Genomic DNA, 18,033 nt, shown 5'->3' with positions numbered 1-18,033 from the left:
AGTCAGCATAGCATAGCTTTCTTCTTCTCTCTTTTAAGGATACACTGCGATGGATGGACGTGTGTATGTGTGACTGTCCATGCATGTTCAATTCAATGAACGTTGACTCTTTCAATAAACTTTATTTAAACTTTATGTGTACAGTGTGTGTGTGTGGGGGGGGGGGGGGCACACGTGTTTGTGTGTGTCTTTCTCTGTATGTCTGAGAAGGGAGGCAAGAAGTCTGACTTAGCAATAACTTTCATTTAGTGGGAGGAGAAATCACAGAAGCATTGCAGCCTTGACTATGTAATGGGTGTAACATACACACTGTGCTCCCTATCAGAAACTGTTCCCCTTAGCATGCAGCAGTGTGCTGTCATTTCCTGAGCCATTAACTCCCTGAATGACTTGTACCCTCAAAAGACCTTTGGCAAACACCGGTCCCAATTTTCATTTGTAGAAAATACAGAACATCATAACACACGTTAGGAACAAATGTTTGAATTTCCCCTCTTTCTTTGGCTTTTATTTCTCCTTCCCACATCCTCCTCTAATACTTATTTTTACGTTTCCCTCCCTCGCTTTTTATCGCTTTCTTGCAAACTGGAAAACATGTGCACTACAGAATGAAAGGCTATTCGTTCCGAAGAGGCCTTTCCTCTCAGCAGATGTCTAAATGTCTTGGAAGAAGGAGTGACACACCGCGAGGAGCAATCTGACCCCAGTGGGAAATAAGCACTTAACACCTAGCCCTGCTACCATGGAAAGATGAGCTCACTATTTTAAGACAACACCTGTCTCTCACACCGTCTGTCAAATATGACCATCAGGCCTATAGACACTTTCAAACACACAGGCATACACACACGAATGCACGCACAACGCACGCACACACTCACATACACAGAAGATACACTGAGTGTACAAAACAGTATTATGCCATGACATAGCTTTCACCTGGATTCACCTGGTCAGTCTATGATTCCTTATTGATGTCACGTCTTAAATTCACTTCAAACAGTGTAGATGAAGGGGAGGAGACCATTTTTAAGAAGGATTTTTAAAACCTTGAGACAATTGAGATGTGGATTGTGGATGTGTACCATTCAGAGGGTGCCACTCAACATTAGGAAGGTGTCTGTGTATTTAATGTTACACTCAGTGTTTAAAGATCGAAGGTAGAGATGGAAAGCACATGTGTTCCTGACTAGGCCAGTTTGCATGCTTCTAAATGTCTGGTATTATTCAGTCTGGTCATTGTTTCATCTGTAGTTTCCTGTCCACACCCAGCCAGTCACAACGCTCCAGGAATAAAAAGAGATGAGAGGACACAGACGCTGGATGGAGTCAGTCAACATTCCCAACCCGAGTTCCTGTCCCTAAACAAATGCTCCAAAAACAGGCCACAATTCCTGAGCTTTCCTAGAAATGACCAATTCAGCAAACTAAGTTAGGCCTACTTGAGTTACTTGCAAACTGAGTTACTTGAGTGTAACTACAGTCTATATTTTAGTCTTATAGTAGACACTCTTATCCAACTTACAGTAACTTGCTTCCATACCAGAGGCAGCCCGCCCATCAGGGCATTAAGGGCGGAGCTCCACTTGTGATTGGTCCCCAACAAATTATAAATGTTAACATGTATTTTTTTTATGTAGATATATATTATAGAATTAATGGATTATGTTTTAAATGATCATAAAAGTGTGGTAAATGTGTATATTTTCCTTAGAAAATATATTGTTCAAAACAAGCTGTTCAGTTACCTACAACTCTGCCCCTCAGTGACTGGACCGTCCTGGGGTGCTCAAATGTGCGCCCGTTCAGGTAGAACCTCTGGGTGTACTCTAATCTCCTCACCCCAAGGAGTCTCTCACACCAGACATACTTCCGCACGTGAGACTAGATCTGCTCTATCAGGTACAGATAGCGCTAAAGCAAAAAGATCATTGTAATTAACTTGTAAATAAATGGGGCCTGATAAATCGGACAACCACATCCAACAAGAGTCGAAGGACAGAGGGATAAACTAGCTCCAACCTTCTCATTGCGGATCTGGTAGGACAAAAAAGCATGGCCAATTTTGTTTCCTCCATTAGCTTCTACTGTAGGTGACAGGGCAACATATTGTGTGAACTAAAACAGCATAAAACAGGTGTATCACAAAGCACGATCAAATTAATTAGCCCAGTTACAGTCATTTTCTGAAACATTGAGAAATAGTTTGATCAATTTTTCTTGTCAAATACACCAGGTACCTACTTTTGATAAGCAAATTGTTATAGCTAGATGGTAGTTTGCTAGCTAATTAGCTCCCATGCTGATTTCAACTATTTTTAAACTAATATATGACTAACTCGGAAATATGACATTTTTTCTGTATGAAAAAAGCGCATCATGATTTGTGAGATTATGTTAGCTAGCTATCTCCAGTAAGGTCATGTGTTTGTTGCGTTCTCCCTGGTTTCCACTAGTTATCACCAAAATTGGCTATATTGTAAAAAGTATTTAAGGTGAGGGGTTAGGCATAAGGTTAGCATTGTGGTTCATGTTAGGGTTAAGGTTCGTTTTAGGTTTAAAATCACATTTTTAGTTGTAGAAATAGGAGGGCTTTATGACTTTGTAGCTGGGGTAACTAGTAAGGACCGTGCTCCCTGGTGCACTCGCTCGTTCGTGAGCTGGCTGCTCGTTCTAAATAGTATAATCTAATCTGTTCAAAACAGTGGAAGCATGTGCAGCAGTAGCCATTTGACATGCACAAGTGAAATAGGTGTATCTATGCAGTTGTTCAAATGCACATATCGCTTTATATACAGTATCTTCTCAAAGAAACTACAAGTAGTTAATAAACGTCACATATATTTCTGTCATGCTGCTTTGTTGACAACTCCAACCACCTTGCACCACAGGTATTCAGCCAATCAGCAGCTGCCGCTGTTCCATACACCCAAACTCTCTGACCTGCTCTAGGACATACCATTCTCCTGAGGAAGATAAAACGGGGGAGTGCGGTGTGACTGAGTCATTTAGACCTGTAGTCTGGACATGGTCTGTCCCTCCTTCTCTCAGAGTGATCTCAGTTACATATAATGCCTCCAGTAATGCAGTCTTGCACCACCAAATTATAGTGTGTGTCCAATCGAAGACTGCGTACTCTTAAAATAGACAGAAGGAGAAATTATAGTCCTGTAGAGTGTGTGTGTGTGTGTGTGTGTGTGTGTGTGTGTGTGTGAGTCGACCCTGAGCAAAACAGAAAGAGGGAGACTGTGGAGAAATACGAAGACGCTTTTAAAATGTGTTTTGTGGGGCAAGAGAGAGAAGCCGAGCTAATATTGAAGGATTCTTGAATGTTGATTATGCTGATGAGCTCTCTGCCCTAAGTCCAATTTGCAGACTAGATGCCATCTTGGATGGTGCCTCTGCCAAAGGGGGCGTAACCCAGCCACCTGCAAACACGCATGCATGCAAGCATGCGCACACACACACATTCTCGCAGACGGATGGTGACAGATGTTCTCAGAACAGCCTTTAAACACTAAAGGAGAGACAGGCAGAATGAGAGTAATAACTCACCTGACCGTTACTATCATATGCTACCACTTTAAAGGACATATCAAATCTCCCTCCGTGCCTCTGCCTGATGTTGTACACGGAGTGTATGAAACATTCGGAACACCTTCCTAATATTAAGGTGCACACCCTTTTCCCTCAGAACAGCCTCAATTCGCTGGGGCATGAACTCTACAAGGTGTCAAAAGCATTCCACAGGGATGCTGGCCCATGTTGACTCTAATGCTTCCCACAGTTGTGTCAAGTTGGGTGGATGTCCTTTGGGTGGTGGACCATTCTTGATCTACACAGGAAACTGTTGAGCGTGAAAAACCCAGCAGTGTTGCAGTTCTTGACACAAACCAGTGCACCTGGCACTTACTACCATGCCGTGCTCACCCTCTGAATGGCACACACACACAATCCATGTCTCAATTGTCTCTTTAACCTGTCTCCTACCCTTCATCTACACTGATTGAAGTGGATTTAACAGGTGACATAGATTGTTTTCACCTGAATTCACCTGGTCAGTCTATGTCATGGAAAGAGCATGTTTTGTACACTCAGTGTATGTCCTCCTCAGACTCTCTCCATCTTTCTCTTTCTGGCTGTGTCACTGTGTAGGCTGGGCTCTGGCTCTCTGAGTTTTGACAGAGCAGGCTGGGTTAGGGATGAGGTACAACTCCGCAGTCTGCAGTCTCTCAACAGCTCTACTCTTTTCCCCACATCTCATCTACCTCTCTCTCTTCTCTTCTCCAGTCAACACCACTTCATCCCCTCTCCTCAAACATTCTCCTCCATCTTCTTCATACTCATTTCTCAACATCTAAATCCTCATACCCTGTCCCCTTCCCAATCTAGCCTTTTACTCATCTCTCACTCCAGCCCTCCATCTCTCACCTATACTCCTCTCCCCTCTCCTCTATCATCCTCCCTCTTCCCTTCTCTCCTCTCTCTTTCCTTCTCTCCTCTCTCTTTCCTTCTCTCCTCTACTCTTCCCTCTCTCCCGCTCTCTCTCTGGTCTAGACAGAGTGACTGTGTCCTGCTATAACCGGACCAGACTTCACACCACAGACGCCATGTTCTCAGCCTGGACTGGACTGGCAGAACTTTGATTTGGATGGGGTTAAGTGTGTGTGTGTGTGTGTGTCAGGGGAGCTCTATTTGCTCCTCTATGATGGCAACGTGTCCAGCCCTCCTCCCCTTTCCTGGACGGGCATGAGAGGGGTCTTTGAGTCGCGCCACGCTGCCCAGCCCAGCGGCCATCTGGTAACCCGCCATGTTGTGGGCTCACAGACTGGTGTTGGTGCCCACCGTTCCCCGTGGCATTGCCAAACCAGCCGCGCTGGCAGTGGCAGAACAACCAGGCTGGAACGTACCACACCCACTAACACACTCACTCAAGGAAGGCCTGATATAGAGGGTAGAGAGAGAGAGAGAGAGAGAGGAATGAAAGTATTAGAGGATACAGACAGACAAGGTGTGATCAGAATTCGAATCAACTTTATTCTCTATGTACATTTACACATACTCGGAATGTTACTTGATGATATGGTGCTGCTAGTGATAGACGACATACTCAGAATGTTACTTGATGATATGGTGCTGCTAGTGATAGACAACATACTCAGAATGTTACTTGATGATATGGTGCTGCTAGTGATATGGTGCTGCTAGTGATAGACGACATACTCAGAATGTTACTTGATGATATGGTATTGCTAGTGATAGACGACATACTCAGAATGTTACTTGATGATATGGTGCTGCTAGTGATATGGTGCTGCTAGTGATAGACGACATACTCAGAATGTTACTTGATGATATGGTGCTGCTAGTGATATGGTGCTGCTAGTGATATGGTGCTGCTAGTGATAGACGACATACTCAGAATATTACTTGATGATATGGTGCTGCTAGTGATATGGTGCTGCTAGTGATAGATGACATACTCAGAATGTTACTTGATGATATGGTGCTGCTAGTGATATGGTGCTGCTAGTGATAGACGACATACTCAGAATGTTACTTGATGATATGGTGCTGCTAGTGATAGACGACATACTCAGAATGTTACTTGATGATATGGTGCTGCTAGTGATATGGTGCTGCTAGTGATAGACGACATACTCAGAATGTTACTTGATGATATGGTGCTGCTAGTGATATGGTGCTGCTAGTGATAGATGACATACTCAGAATGTTACTTGATGATATGGTGCTGCTAGTGATAGACGACATACTCAGAATGTTACTTGATGATATGGTGCTGCTAGTGATAGACGACATACTCAGAATGTTACTTGATGATATGGTGCTGCTAGTGATAGACGACATACTCAGAATGTTACTTGATGATATGGTATTGCTAGTGATAGACGACATACTCAGAATGTTACTTGATGATATGGTGCTGCTAGTGATAGACGACATACTCAGAATGTTACTTGATGACATGGTGCTTCTAGTGACAACATTTAGAGACAGAATACAGACAAAGGAGTTTAAACAAAGGTGACATACACTGTATATACAACAGTATGTGGACACCATTTCAAATAAGTGGATTCGGCGATTTCAGACACACCCGTTGCTGACAGATGTATAAAATCGAGCACACAGCCATGCAATCTCCATAGACAAACATTGGCAGTAGAATGGCCCTACTGAAAACCTCAGTGACTTTTAACGTGGCACCGTCATAGGATGCAACAAGTCAGTTCATTACATTTCTGCCCTACTAGAGCTGCCCCGGTCCACTGTAAGTGCTGTTATTGTGACGTGGAAACGTCTAGGAGCAACAACGGGACCGCCGAGTGCTGAAGAGAGTAGAGTAACACTCACTGCTCGGGTGCAACACTCACTAACAAGTTCCAAATCTCCTCTGGAAGCAACATCAGCACAAGAACTGTTCGTCAGGAGCTTCATTAAATGCGTTTCCATGGCCGAGCAGCTGCACACAAGCCTAAGATCACCATGCCTATTGCCAAGCGTCGGCTGGAGTGGTGTAAAGCTCGCCGCCATTGGACTTTGTAGCAGTGGGAATGCATTCTCTGGAGTGATGAATCACGCTTCACCATCTGGCAGTCCGATGGACCAATCTGGGTTTGGCGGATGCCAGGAGCACGCTACCTGCCCCAATGCATGGTGCCAACTGTGCAGTGAAGGGAAATCTTAACGCAACAGCATACAATGACATTCTAGATTATTCTGTTCCTCCAACTTTGTGGCAACAGTTTGGGGAAGGCCCTTTCCTATTTCAGCATAACAATGCCACCGTGCACAAAGCGAGGTCCATACATAAATTGTTTGTCGAGATCGGTGTGGAAGAACTCGACTGGCCTGCACAGAGCCTTGACCTCAACTCCATCAAACACCTTTGGGATGAATTGGAACGCTGACTGCGAGCCAGACCTAATCGCCCAACATCAGTGCCCAACCTCACTAATGCTCTTCTGGCTGAATGGAAGCAAGTCCCCGCAGCAGTGTTCCAACATCTAGTGGAAAGCCTTCCCAGAAGAGTGGAGGCTGTTATAGCAGAAAAGGGGGGGCCGACTCCATATTAATGCCCATGACTTTGGAATGAGTGTGTATGTTACAGACGTTTCCCATTAGCCATAGTGCAGCACGTTGAATGTTCCTCTCAGAGCCACTTAATGAGACATGGTGACTGAGACATCCTCCATTTAATTAAAACCATGATTCACTCACTCCTTCACGGCCACCATGCAGTCTACTGCCCTGAGTCTACAATCTATAGCCTGGTCCCAGACCTGTTCGTGCTCTCTCGATAACCTCTCGTAAACAGGCTGCGTAAACATAAATGGCACCGTAGATCTGTCATAATACAATGGGATGCGTGAGATAACGGGGACAAATCAGGATTTTGCAGGTGTTAGCAGCTATTACATTTTGGACGGTGAGGGGACATGTGACCCATAGACTTGCCCGTTACGTGCAGAGAGAGAGGGGGTGGAGCTCTTCGTTCCAGTTCCAATCCTCATTATACGTATGGACCTAGAACTTAATTGAGCATCTGACCAATTACGCAAGACTTTAGTTCTGGGTTAGCCGAGAAAAATCTCCTGTGGTCATTATAGCGCCTGTGGTCATTATAGTCTGGTCCCAGACCTGTTTGTGATGTCTTGCCAACACCTATGTTCATCTTCACAGACAATAGGGGTTGACAAAACAACACAAGCAAATCTGGAACCAGGCTAAGCCTCCACTTCTGTACCCTAACAGTCCTGCTTTGGTGTTGTTGGTCTCAAGGCAGCAGACTGCAGATGGCTTTGCCCCGGGCTGTTACTCACTCTAATGACTAAATCACTGTGTTGGTAGAGCAGGGGCTCGGGACTAAACTGAGCACTCACCCAAAAAAGAAAGGGCAACTAGGCAACAAACTCTCTCTTTGTCTAAAACACACACACACACACACACACACACACACACACACACACACACACACACACTTATTTATTCTCTGAAACAAATTGACTCACACAAGTTGACAACAACAAAGGAAGGACCAATATGTTCAGACACGTACGCAGCTGACACACACCTCGCTGGCTCTTCTGGCCCTCTGAAGGTAAATATTAGCCGTGAGTCTGTCTGAGAGGCTGAGCAGCACTTCACATCATCGACGGACCATGCACTCACCACCCAAAAATGCTCCAGCACCCTCCTCTATCCCTCTCTCCAACGCACAGCCGCTAATAATGCCCAAATGTGGTTAACTTCCGGTGTTAACCACCTGTTAACCTGCTAACCGCCAAGGGACTAAAACATAACAACCAAATCAATATTTATCGGCAGGAGGCAGCGTGATAACATTCACATCTGTCTTAGTCTGACGTTCCAGCAACACTCAGGTAACGTTGCAACCGCCCAATAACAGAGAACGGAAGAGGTTTGCTGAGATCAACAGAACCCAGTCAGACTGGTTAATGTGCCCTTCCATCAGAGTCAAGCCCTCTAACGGTTTACGATACGTGGCAACCAGATGTTGACGTGTAGAAAACGCCACTTAAGCAGACATTTTCCATCATTAACATCCCCCTTTCCGTATCCACCTCCTATCAGGGAGGAAATGATTGTTTGGGGTTGAGAGAAACCCCTGAACATCTGTGAGCCCCTCGTCTGTTAAATAGAGAGGTCTGCACCATTAGACACAGTACCTTTCACTCAACTATGTGTGTGTGTGTGTGTGTGTGTGTGTGTGTGCGCGTGTGTGTGTGGCCCCTTACCTGAGGCCCATGATCAGATTATCAGAGGCACAGGAAGTAAGGGGGGAAGTGGGGGCTCTCTCACTCTCTCTGTTTCTAGACGACTATCTGTCTATTGTCGCCCATATAAATGAATCTGTGTTTGTTGTTCTGTGCTAAAGAATGTCTATAGCTGTTAATTACTTAATGACTGTATTATCAGAGCGCATGTATGTGTCCTTATATATCTGCACGTGTGTGTGTGTGTGTGTGTGTGTGTGTGTGTGTGTGTGTGTGTGTCAGTAACCCAGTGGCAGTCCCTTGTATTGAAGTCCAGACTCTCCAACAGTTGGCTATCAACCTCACGGCTGCCTGGCCAAAAGTGCAGACGCAACACAGTCATGGGCCCTGAACTGGAGCACCACAGGCCAATGTCATGGTCCTTCAGGACGTCTGGGATACCCTCCCACAATACACACTCACAGGCAGAAGAGAGAGCGAGGATACAGGACAATGGGTTTGGGAGGGAGAGAGAGAGAGAGAGAGAGAGAGCCCACTGGATAGCTCTCCTGACAACACCCCCACACCCACTGAGGACACACAAAAGCCAGAGATTGTGCTCCTCATTGACTCAAATGGAAAATACAATGATGAGAGGAAACTTTTTCCAAAAGTGGCTAAACTCTGGTGTCCGAACACCCGGCGTGCCCTGAAGCTGTTGTTAGAGGACCGACTAGGGTCCCCCAGCCACATCATAATACACACAAGCACAAACAACCTTAGAGCCCAGCAGGAAAGGGTGGCCACAGCACTCAAGGGAGTGATTGAAAAGCCTCTTCCCCAACGCACAAGTGGTTATCTCCACCTTGCTACCAAAAAAGACGTTCACCCTGACATCACACTGCGGGTGAATTTCCTGGGACTGTGCCTCAAAACCAAATGTTTACCTGGCTCATCACTCCACCTTGGACTTGAACAGCCTTTATGGCCAGGTCTGCCTCTACAAGACAGCAGCCCACACCTTTGCCAGGACCCTGAAGGACATCACCCTCAACTGCAGCCCCAGCACCTCATACAGGAGCAACAGAGAAACGGACACCCCGCTCAGACCAGCCAGACACCCTCCCAGAACTATCTAAACAGAGAAAATGTCCTTGTGTGTGCTACCTATATCCCCCAAATACAATCTCCATACTTTAACAATGACAGCTTCTCCCTCCTAGAGGGGGAGATCAACCATTTCCAGGCCCATGGACATGTACTAGTCTGTGGCGACCTAAATGCCAGAACTGGATAAGAACCTGACACTCTTAGCACACAGAGTGACAAACATCTACATGGAGGTGACAGCATTCCCTCCCACAACTATGACACAACTATGACAAAACAACCAACAAAAACGGGTCACAACTCCTGCAGCTCTGTCGCACGCTGGGTCTGTACATAGTCAATGGTAGGCTTTGAGGGGACTCTTACGGTAGATACACCTACAGCTCATCCCTTGGCAGTATTACTGTAGATTACTTATCACTGACCTCAACCCAGAGACTCTCAGAGCGTTCACAGTCAGCCCAATGACACCCCTATCAGACCACAGCAAAATCACAGTCTACTTGAACAGAGCAATACTCAATCATGAGGCAGCAACGCCAAAGGAACTGCACAATATTAATAAATTATATAGGTGGGAGGAAAGTAGTGTAGAAACCTACCAAAAAACAATTAGGCAACAACAAATTCAATCCCTTTTAGACAACATCCTGGACAAAACGTTTCACTGTAATAGTGTGTGGCAGTAGAAAACTTAAACCTAAACAGTATATTTGACATCTCAGCTTCCCTATCAAATCTAAAAAATTTAAAGCAGACAACCTAAGAAAATTAACAACAATGGCAAATGGTTTGATGAAGAATGCAAAAACCTAACAAATATACTGAGAAACCTATCCAACCAAAACTAGAGACCCAGAAAACCTGAGCCTTCACCTTCACTATGGTGAATCCCTAAAACAAAGGAAAAAGAAGGAACAGCACGTCAGAAATCGGCTCAATGTAATTGAAGAATCCATTGAATCTAACCACTTCTGAGAAAATTGTGACACACTAAATAAACAACAACAACACAAAGAATTATCTATCCAAAATGGAGATGTATGAGTAAACCATTTCTCCAATCTTTTTGGCTCTATTACAAAGAACAAACAGCAAAAAAGTACTGTACATGATCAAATACAAATCTTAGAATCAACTATTAAAGACTAACAGAACCCACTGGATTCTCCAATTACATTGAACTACAGGACAAAACACAAACCCTCCAACCCAAACAGGCCTATGGTGTTGTTGGTATCCACAATGAAATGATCAAATATACAGACCACAAATTTCAATTGGCTATACTTAAACTCTTCAACATCATCCTCAGCTCTGGCATGTTCCCCAGTATTTGGAACAGAGGACTGATCACCCCAATCCACAAAAGTGGAGACAAATTTCACCCCAATAACTACCATGGGACATGCGTCAACAGCAACCTTAGGAAAATTCTCTGCATTATCATTAACAGCAGACTGGTACATTTCCTCAGTGAAAACTATGTACTGAGCAAATGTCAAATTGGCTTTTTACCAAATTACCGTACGACAGACCACATATTCACCCTGCACACCCTAATTGACAAACAAACCAAAACAAAGGCAAAGTCTTCTCATGCTTTGTTGAATTCAAAAAAGCTTTTCACTTAATTTGGCATGAGGGTCTGCTATATAAATTGATAGAAAGCGGTGTTGGGAAAAACATACAACATTATAAAATCCATGTACACAAACAACAAGTGGTGGTTAAAATTGGCAAAAAACACACATTTCTTTCCAGAGGGACGTAGGGTGAAAAAGGGATGCAACTTGAGCCTCCGGGTTGGATGCGCGCTGTGTTAAGAAGCAGTACGGCTGGCTGGGTTGTGTATCGGAGGACGCATGACTTTCAACCTTCGTCTCTCCCGAGCCCGTAAGGGAGTTGTAGCGATGAGACAAGATAGTAGCTACTACAACAATTGGATACCACGAAATTGGGGAGAAAAAGGAGTAAAAAAAAAAAATTATTTAAAAAAAAGGAACATAAAACTCAACATCCCAATTAGGATCAGGCAAAAAATACTTAAATCTGTTATCGAACCCATTGCCTTGTATGGTTGAGAGGTTTGGGGTCCACTCCCCAACCAAGAACTCACAAAATGGGACAAACACCCAATTGAGCAAAATTCTGCAAAAATGTACTTTGTGTACAATGAAAAACCCCAAACAATGCATGCAGAGCAGAATTAAGACTATATCCGCTAGTTATCAAAATCCAGAAAAGAGCTGTTCAATTCTACAACCACCTAAAGGGAAGCAATTCCCACACATTCCACCACAAAACTCTCACCTACAGAGAGATGAATCTAGAGAAAAGTCCCCTAAACCAGCTGGTTCTGGGGCTCTGTTCACAAACACAAACTGACCCCACAGAGCCCCAGGATACAAACACATTTATACCCGACCAAATTAAGAGAAAGCGAAAACATAACCATTTGACACGGAAAGAGTCAACCAAAAAACAAAGTAAATTGGAACACTATCTGGCCCTAAACAGAGAGTACACAGTGGCAGAATACCTGACCACTGTGACTGACCCTAAATTAAGAAAATCCTTGACTATGTACAGACTCAGTGAGCATAGCCTTGCTATTGAGAGAGGCTATTATAGACACATATTTCCCACAGATTATAGACCCACAACGAATTTGAAAACAAATCAAACATTGACAAACTCCCATATCTGTTAGGCGAAATACCGCAGTGTGCAGTCACAGCAGCAAGATTTGTGGCCAATTGCCATGAGAAAAGAGGAAACAGTGGAGCACAAACGACATTGTAACTACAACCTATAATCATCTCTTTATGTATTTCCCCTTTCATACTTCAACCACTTGCACATTGTTACAACACTGTACAAAGCCAATAATATAACATTTGAAATGTCTATATAATTTGAAAACTTTTGTGAGTGTAATGTTTACTAGCGTTTCCCTTGTTCATTTCCCTTTTGTTTATTGTCTATTCCATTTGCTTTGGCAATGTAAACGTGTTTCCCATGCCAATAAAGCCAATTGAATTGAATTTTGAGAGAGAGAGAGAGAGAGAGAGACTGAGGCAGAGAGAGAGAGAGAAAGAATCTAGTTGTATTACTCTAGGTCATCTGTTCTCTGTACAGGATAACATCAGAAGCTTTTGTGCTGGAGAATTCCACCGCACAGAAAGAGACAGTTCTAGAACACATTCACAGAAACTGGGACAAGAACTCTAGAATTCACACAAAAGGGATAAAAGCCATTGAATTCCTATGCACAAAGGGAGACACTGTAGAGCTCTAGAATGTAAGTCAATGATTCTATCATCAAACTCCAGTGATTATGGATGAGGTAACCACAGTCTGCAAATCAGCCGTCTTCCCCAAAGTATCAGTTCCACCCTACATTACTGTCCCGGGGTAGCAAGCAGTAAGGAGTTTTGAGTTTCCCAGAGAAATTCCACCAGAGGCTTTGTCCATCTCATTCTTGATCAAGTCTTTTCCGCTAAACTCCATCTGACTGCCTCATACCCCCCTTTTCCCCCTCCCCTAGCTCTCTTTGAGGTCCGTCGCTATGGAAATCTTACCCAAAAATTCAGCTGGGTTCCAAATTAGGTCAGTGAGCCATGTCACTGTCCATGCTCGGCTGCTCTAGTCTGGACACACTGGTGCATTATGGGGGATGTGAAACGTGAGTGTGTGACTGAGGCCAGAGTGCACAACCAGGTCACCACTCACACACAGCCGAGAAAATACACCGAACAGAGTCCCAGTATAAACATGCACACAAACACACACACAGACAGTCATGCCCAGTCTCTCCAAAATACACCCTGGCACCTCTCACCCAAAGAATACTGACGAAACAAAACAGCCATATTAGCTGCTGCTGCTACTTTGGTCCCAGTCCTAATGCCTTTAAACATATGCCTGCAGTGGAAGGCAACCTCACATAGACACTGAATGATCTATCAGAGGCACAAAGCTTCAACTGAGCTCAACGGACTATGACTCAAGCTGGATCTGTCTCTTTGAAGAACACTTTCACTGGAGTGTTTCCAGCGTGTGTGCATGTTTGCAGCCGTGTGCGCATGTGAGCAAGTGTGTGGGTGTGTGTGCATGTGAGTGTGTTGAGTCCCAGATGAGGAGTCTCTCTCCACTGTCTGGTTTAAAGGTCGTGACCCCAAAGGGCCTGTAAACGAGGTGAGAGTTTGCACAGGGGGGCGAGACGGGATTCCCAGGCAGTCTAACATTCCGGAACCAGAGGAACGCTCCTCGGACTTCCGTGTGCCGTGAAGTGCTACAGGAAGACCAGAGGGGTTCAGTCTGTCATGTTCTTAGGCTGTATTGTGTAAGTGAGTGGGGGAGGGGTGGTCAAGAGAGAGAGAAATAAGCACAGTTACACACCGAAATGTCAGACATTGTCCATTATTCACTTAAGCAATGGGCAGGAACCAGACAGAACAGTTTTAGGCTACTGGAATAGTGTGCAGTTTGGTTCACCTGCCGGCAACCTCAGATCAGGCTTAATATGCCAGACCACTCAGTTCACTTGCCTCTGGCAATAGGGCAACCCTTAATGTCAATCCCTGGTCTCACCGACAGAATCACTTCATAATCCCGAACACACAACCTCACTACCTTTAAACACACCACACATCTGCTCCACCACCACTGACACACACACACCATTTTACACAGGGCTTTTTCTCACGTCTGACATGTATTCTTCAAAACCAATCACATGCAACACTTTCAGATGTCCCCTCTTCTAAAACGAGATAGGTCCATGCATGCCTATACCCCTATGCCTGGGAGAGGCTCCCTATAGCAACCCCCTCAGCCTTTTATCTTTGTGGATCTACAGAATGTCGCGGGGGAGTCATGCATCGCCGCTGGAAAGCATTTCTCCACATGCCCAAGTATCTGTGTGCGCACTAACGCACATATATTGGGGCAGTTTCCACGGTGATGTTTGATTAACGGAATAGGGATGACACGCATTACGGTGCAGTAGGCTAGTGATGAGAGCCCTGTCGCTGGTGTAGGCTACATCGATGACTCACAACCGGGGACTCAGAAATTCCACCAAATGATGTGGAAGTACGGCGTGGCAATTAGAGTTTTACGCATTCGTACTTGGTTCCTCTGTAGTACAATGCATTCGCTGATATTCCCCTTAATTTAAAAAAAAAATCCATTACCACTTGTTCACTTTTCGGACACAACTTTGAATCAAAGGAGGGGAACGAATAAAGTATTACTGCAAAATCCCCTTTAACAATAATACGGTCACTTTGGCTGGGAAAAGTCTACATGGCACAATACCCTGTTATTATTATTTACATCACTATATTCCCTACTACCGCAAATAGAGACGTGGCCACATTGAAATAAAGCATAGCCAATGTATTCAAAATTTGTGAGGTAATTAAATCACACGTTTTTTCTCTCATACGTCACTTACATATCATTATTTTATATCCCTTTCTAAAAAGTTTATTTTTGCCACCTCTCTGATCCTGGACCATGGCATGGAACAGGAGCTCAAAATAAACAGTTTCAGTCATGGGAGAAATTTAACAGCGTCACACAGTTGCTCAGAAATAATTTCGCGTTACTGTAAACCTGTTGTAGGTCAATATTGAGGCATTTTGCTGTTTGTACAGTGCGATCCTTGCGCGTCTGAAAGCAGGGCTCTTTGATTCATGGTACAGAGCCTATACTGTACGGCTGCGGCCGAACGGTGCCGTGGCAGTGGCACTGGGTCGACTTCAGCCAAACTGACTGGAGAGAGACAAAAATAATCCATCCATACCAGCGAGAACGCCCGCGACTACAGGCGATGCGTACCGCAATCTCAAAACACACATGTCGTGCTCGTTTCCCAAGAGATTACTGACTCTGGCACAATAGCCTACACGATCAATTGCATAAACGCACAATCTATGCGATAGTGTTTGACCTAAAACAGGCAACACATTATTTCCCAACCTCGGCGACACAGGATGGATAGATGGGTGTTACAACCTTGTCATTGTTTATAAAATGCATGATTCAACATAGTCAACAAATACATCGATTTCAACATGCCACAACAGAGTGGGCCATGGGCAGGACGTCACAGATCAATGAACACAACACACAACAAATTCGAGAGAGACAGAGACCCTACCTACCTGGTTGGAACATACTTTGGAAATAAAAGATGACCAGAATAAAAGATCCCAAACAAGTGGCGAGTACCATCCGGCATATTCTGCTCATCCTCATCAGCTCGAGCAGAGTCTGTTTCATGGCTGTCAGGGAATGACTGTGGCGGATTTTCCGTGTGTAGGTCGTAGGTCGGTCTGAGCACCGGGGCTTGTCGTGCGGTTGTGGTACTGATGGTGATACTCACTGCAATTGTCCGCTGCTCAATGAGCTCAATGCTTTCGCTCTGGACTGTACTATTCGTCCCTACCTCCTAAACTACAGGGGAAGCAAGACAGCTATTCTGCCCCCTCTTGCAACAGAAAATGAGCGCGCCCAAACGCGATGAGCAACAGAGACGTGTAAAACAAAACCGCTATCTCACGTCGCACACTGAGAAACGAATGGTGTTATACCACATTGCTATATATTTCTTTTTGTATGTGTCTAAATATGTCTAAGCGTTTCCCCCTTGTAATAAGATTATATATGGAAAGATGAATTATCACCATCTGAGTGAGTGACTGTGTAAGAGAAGTACTGTGTGGATTCATTTACATTCCTCTCACACCAAGAACAGGCGAACACTAACAGAGAACTAGATCGATGCCGCTGACATAACCCAGACATGGTGAAACTGTTCATTATAACAGAGATTACATAACGTAGGCTACTGTACAAACCGGCGTTCTTGTATGAAAACGGTTTGTGGATCAGTTTGTGAGTAAATGTGTGTAGCTCATTGAATTGCGCGCATCTATAGATTAGATATATGGTTCTTGTTCAAGTCCAGTGATGGGAATACCATATTTAGATATTTTAAATCCACACCAATCAATTGAGTTAATTGAATTTCAATCAAATAATGTTGTCAAATCAGGCTAGTGAGAGTTATGAATTGAATATATTTGTATTACCTGAATATGACATGGCTAAAATTGACACATTTTACCCGCTGGACGTTAACTTGCCAGTCTTGCAGAGGCCATAGAAGGATTCGTTATGCCAATGTGCTAATTCCTCAATACTATGGGTATGGGTATTATAGCACCACCTAGTGTCAATGGTAGACAGATATATTTCTCACAGTGGCCACAGAAAAGAGTTGGGGCTTTTGCCCTAGCACTACACAGCTGATTCAAATGATCAACTCATCATCAAGCTTTGATTATTTGAATCAGCTGTGTATTGCTAGGGCAAAAACCAAGACCTGCACCTGGGGGGGGGGGGGGGGGGGGGGGTTGAGTTTGGGAAACCCTGCCATTGAGTACCACAGTGTGAGTCATCATCAGTGGCGATTTTAGCATGTAAATCTTGGTGGGGAAAACTAATTTAAAAAGTAAACTAATTATGCATGCCAGCAAAGCCACTACACAGCACAGCACAGCACTAAACAATACATTAATTGCACTGAAATGGTGACAAACCATAATTTGCAAATAAATTCATTAACAATCCTACAATGTGATTTTCTGTTGTTTTTTTTTCTCATTTTGTCTGTCATAGTTGAAGTGTACCTATGATGAACATTTACAGGCCTCTCATCTTTTTAAGTGGGAGAACTTGCACAATTGGTGGCTGACTAAATACTTTTTTGCCCCACTGTATATATATTTTACATTGTTTGCAAACTGACATGTGACACATATGAATGCCAAAATAACATGCAAAACAGGCAAGTCCCCCCCCAAAAACAAAAATGTGTATTATTTTTTTGCTAAAAATGTGAGGCTTGTTCGAGAGAGATTTATATGGTTATCATCACCCCACGGTAAGCCTACATGAAACACAGCCATTATTTGAATTGTTTCTAAAATCCCCAATGGAAAAAATGAATGGTGGGAAAACATTTGGAGCCGTTTTCCTGTTTGACCGCTAGGTTTTATGGGTATTAGGACACCTTCATCATGGGGCTTTATTGAGCATGTCCACAGTGATCTATTCTAAAAACCAAAGGAAATACCTTCTGAAAAGATCCCAAAGCAAAGTGACAAAA

The 18,033-nt window shown here is 44.1% G+C and overlaps 1 protein-coding gene across 2 annotated transcripts in view; it reads right to left on the bottom strand.

Moving 5' to 3' along the window:
* Window positions 1-16,281, bottom strand: part of LOC110500114 (carbohydrate sulfotransferase 11) — an 85,058-nt gene extending 68,777 nt beyond the window's left edge. The window contains exon 1 of one of the 2 annotated variants that reach the window (XM_021577290.2): window positions 16,040-16,281. In XM_021577290.2, coding sequence (XP_021432965.1) covers window positions 16,040-16,142 — 103 coding nt within the window. In that variant the 5' untranslated portion in view covers window positions 16,143-16,281. Of the gene's footprint in view, window positions 1-16,024 lie in introns of both variants that reach the window. The other variant, XM_021577289.2, reaches the window with a different exon arrangement.
* Window positions 16,282-18,033: the final 1,752 nt, after the last annotated feature.

Source organism: Oncorhynchus mykiss, chromosome 21 (assembly GCF_013265735.2).
Source record: "Oncorhynchus mykiss isolate Arlee chromosome 21, USDA_OmykA_1.1, whole genome shotgun sequence".
NCBI classification, from domain to species: domain Eukaryota; kingdom Metazoa; phylum Chordata; class Actinopteri; order Salmoniformes; family Salmonidae; genus Oncorhynchus; species Oncorhynchus mykiss.
This window is presented reverse-complemented; position numbering and strand designations above follow the sequence as displayed.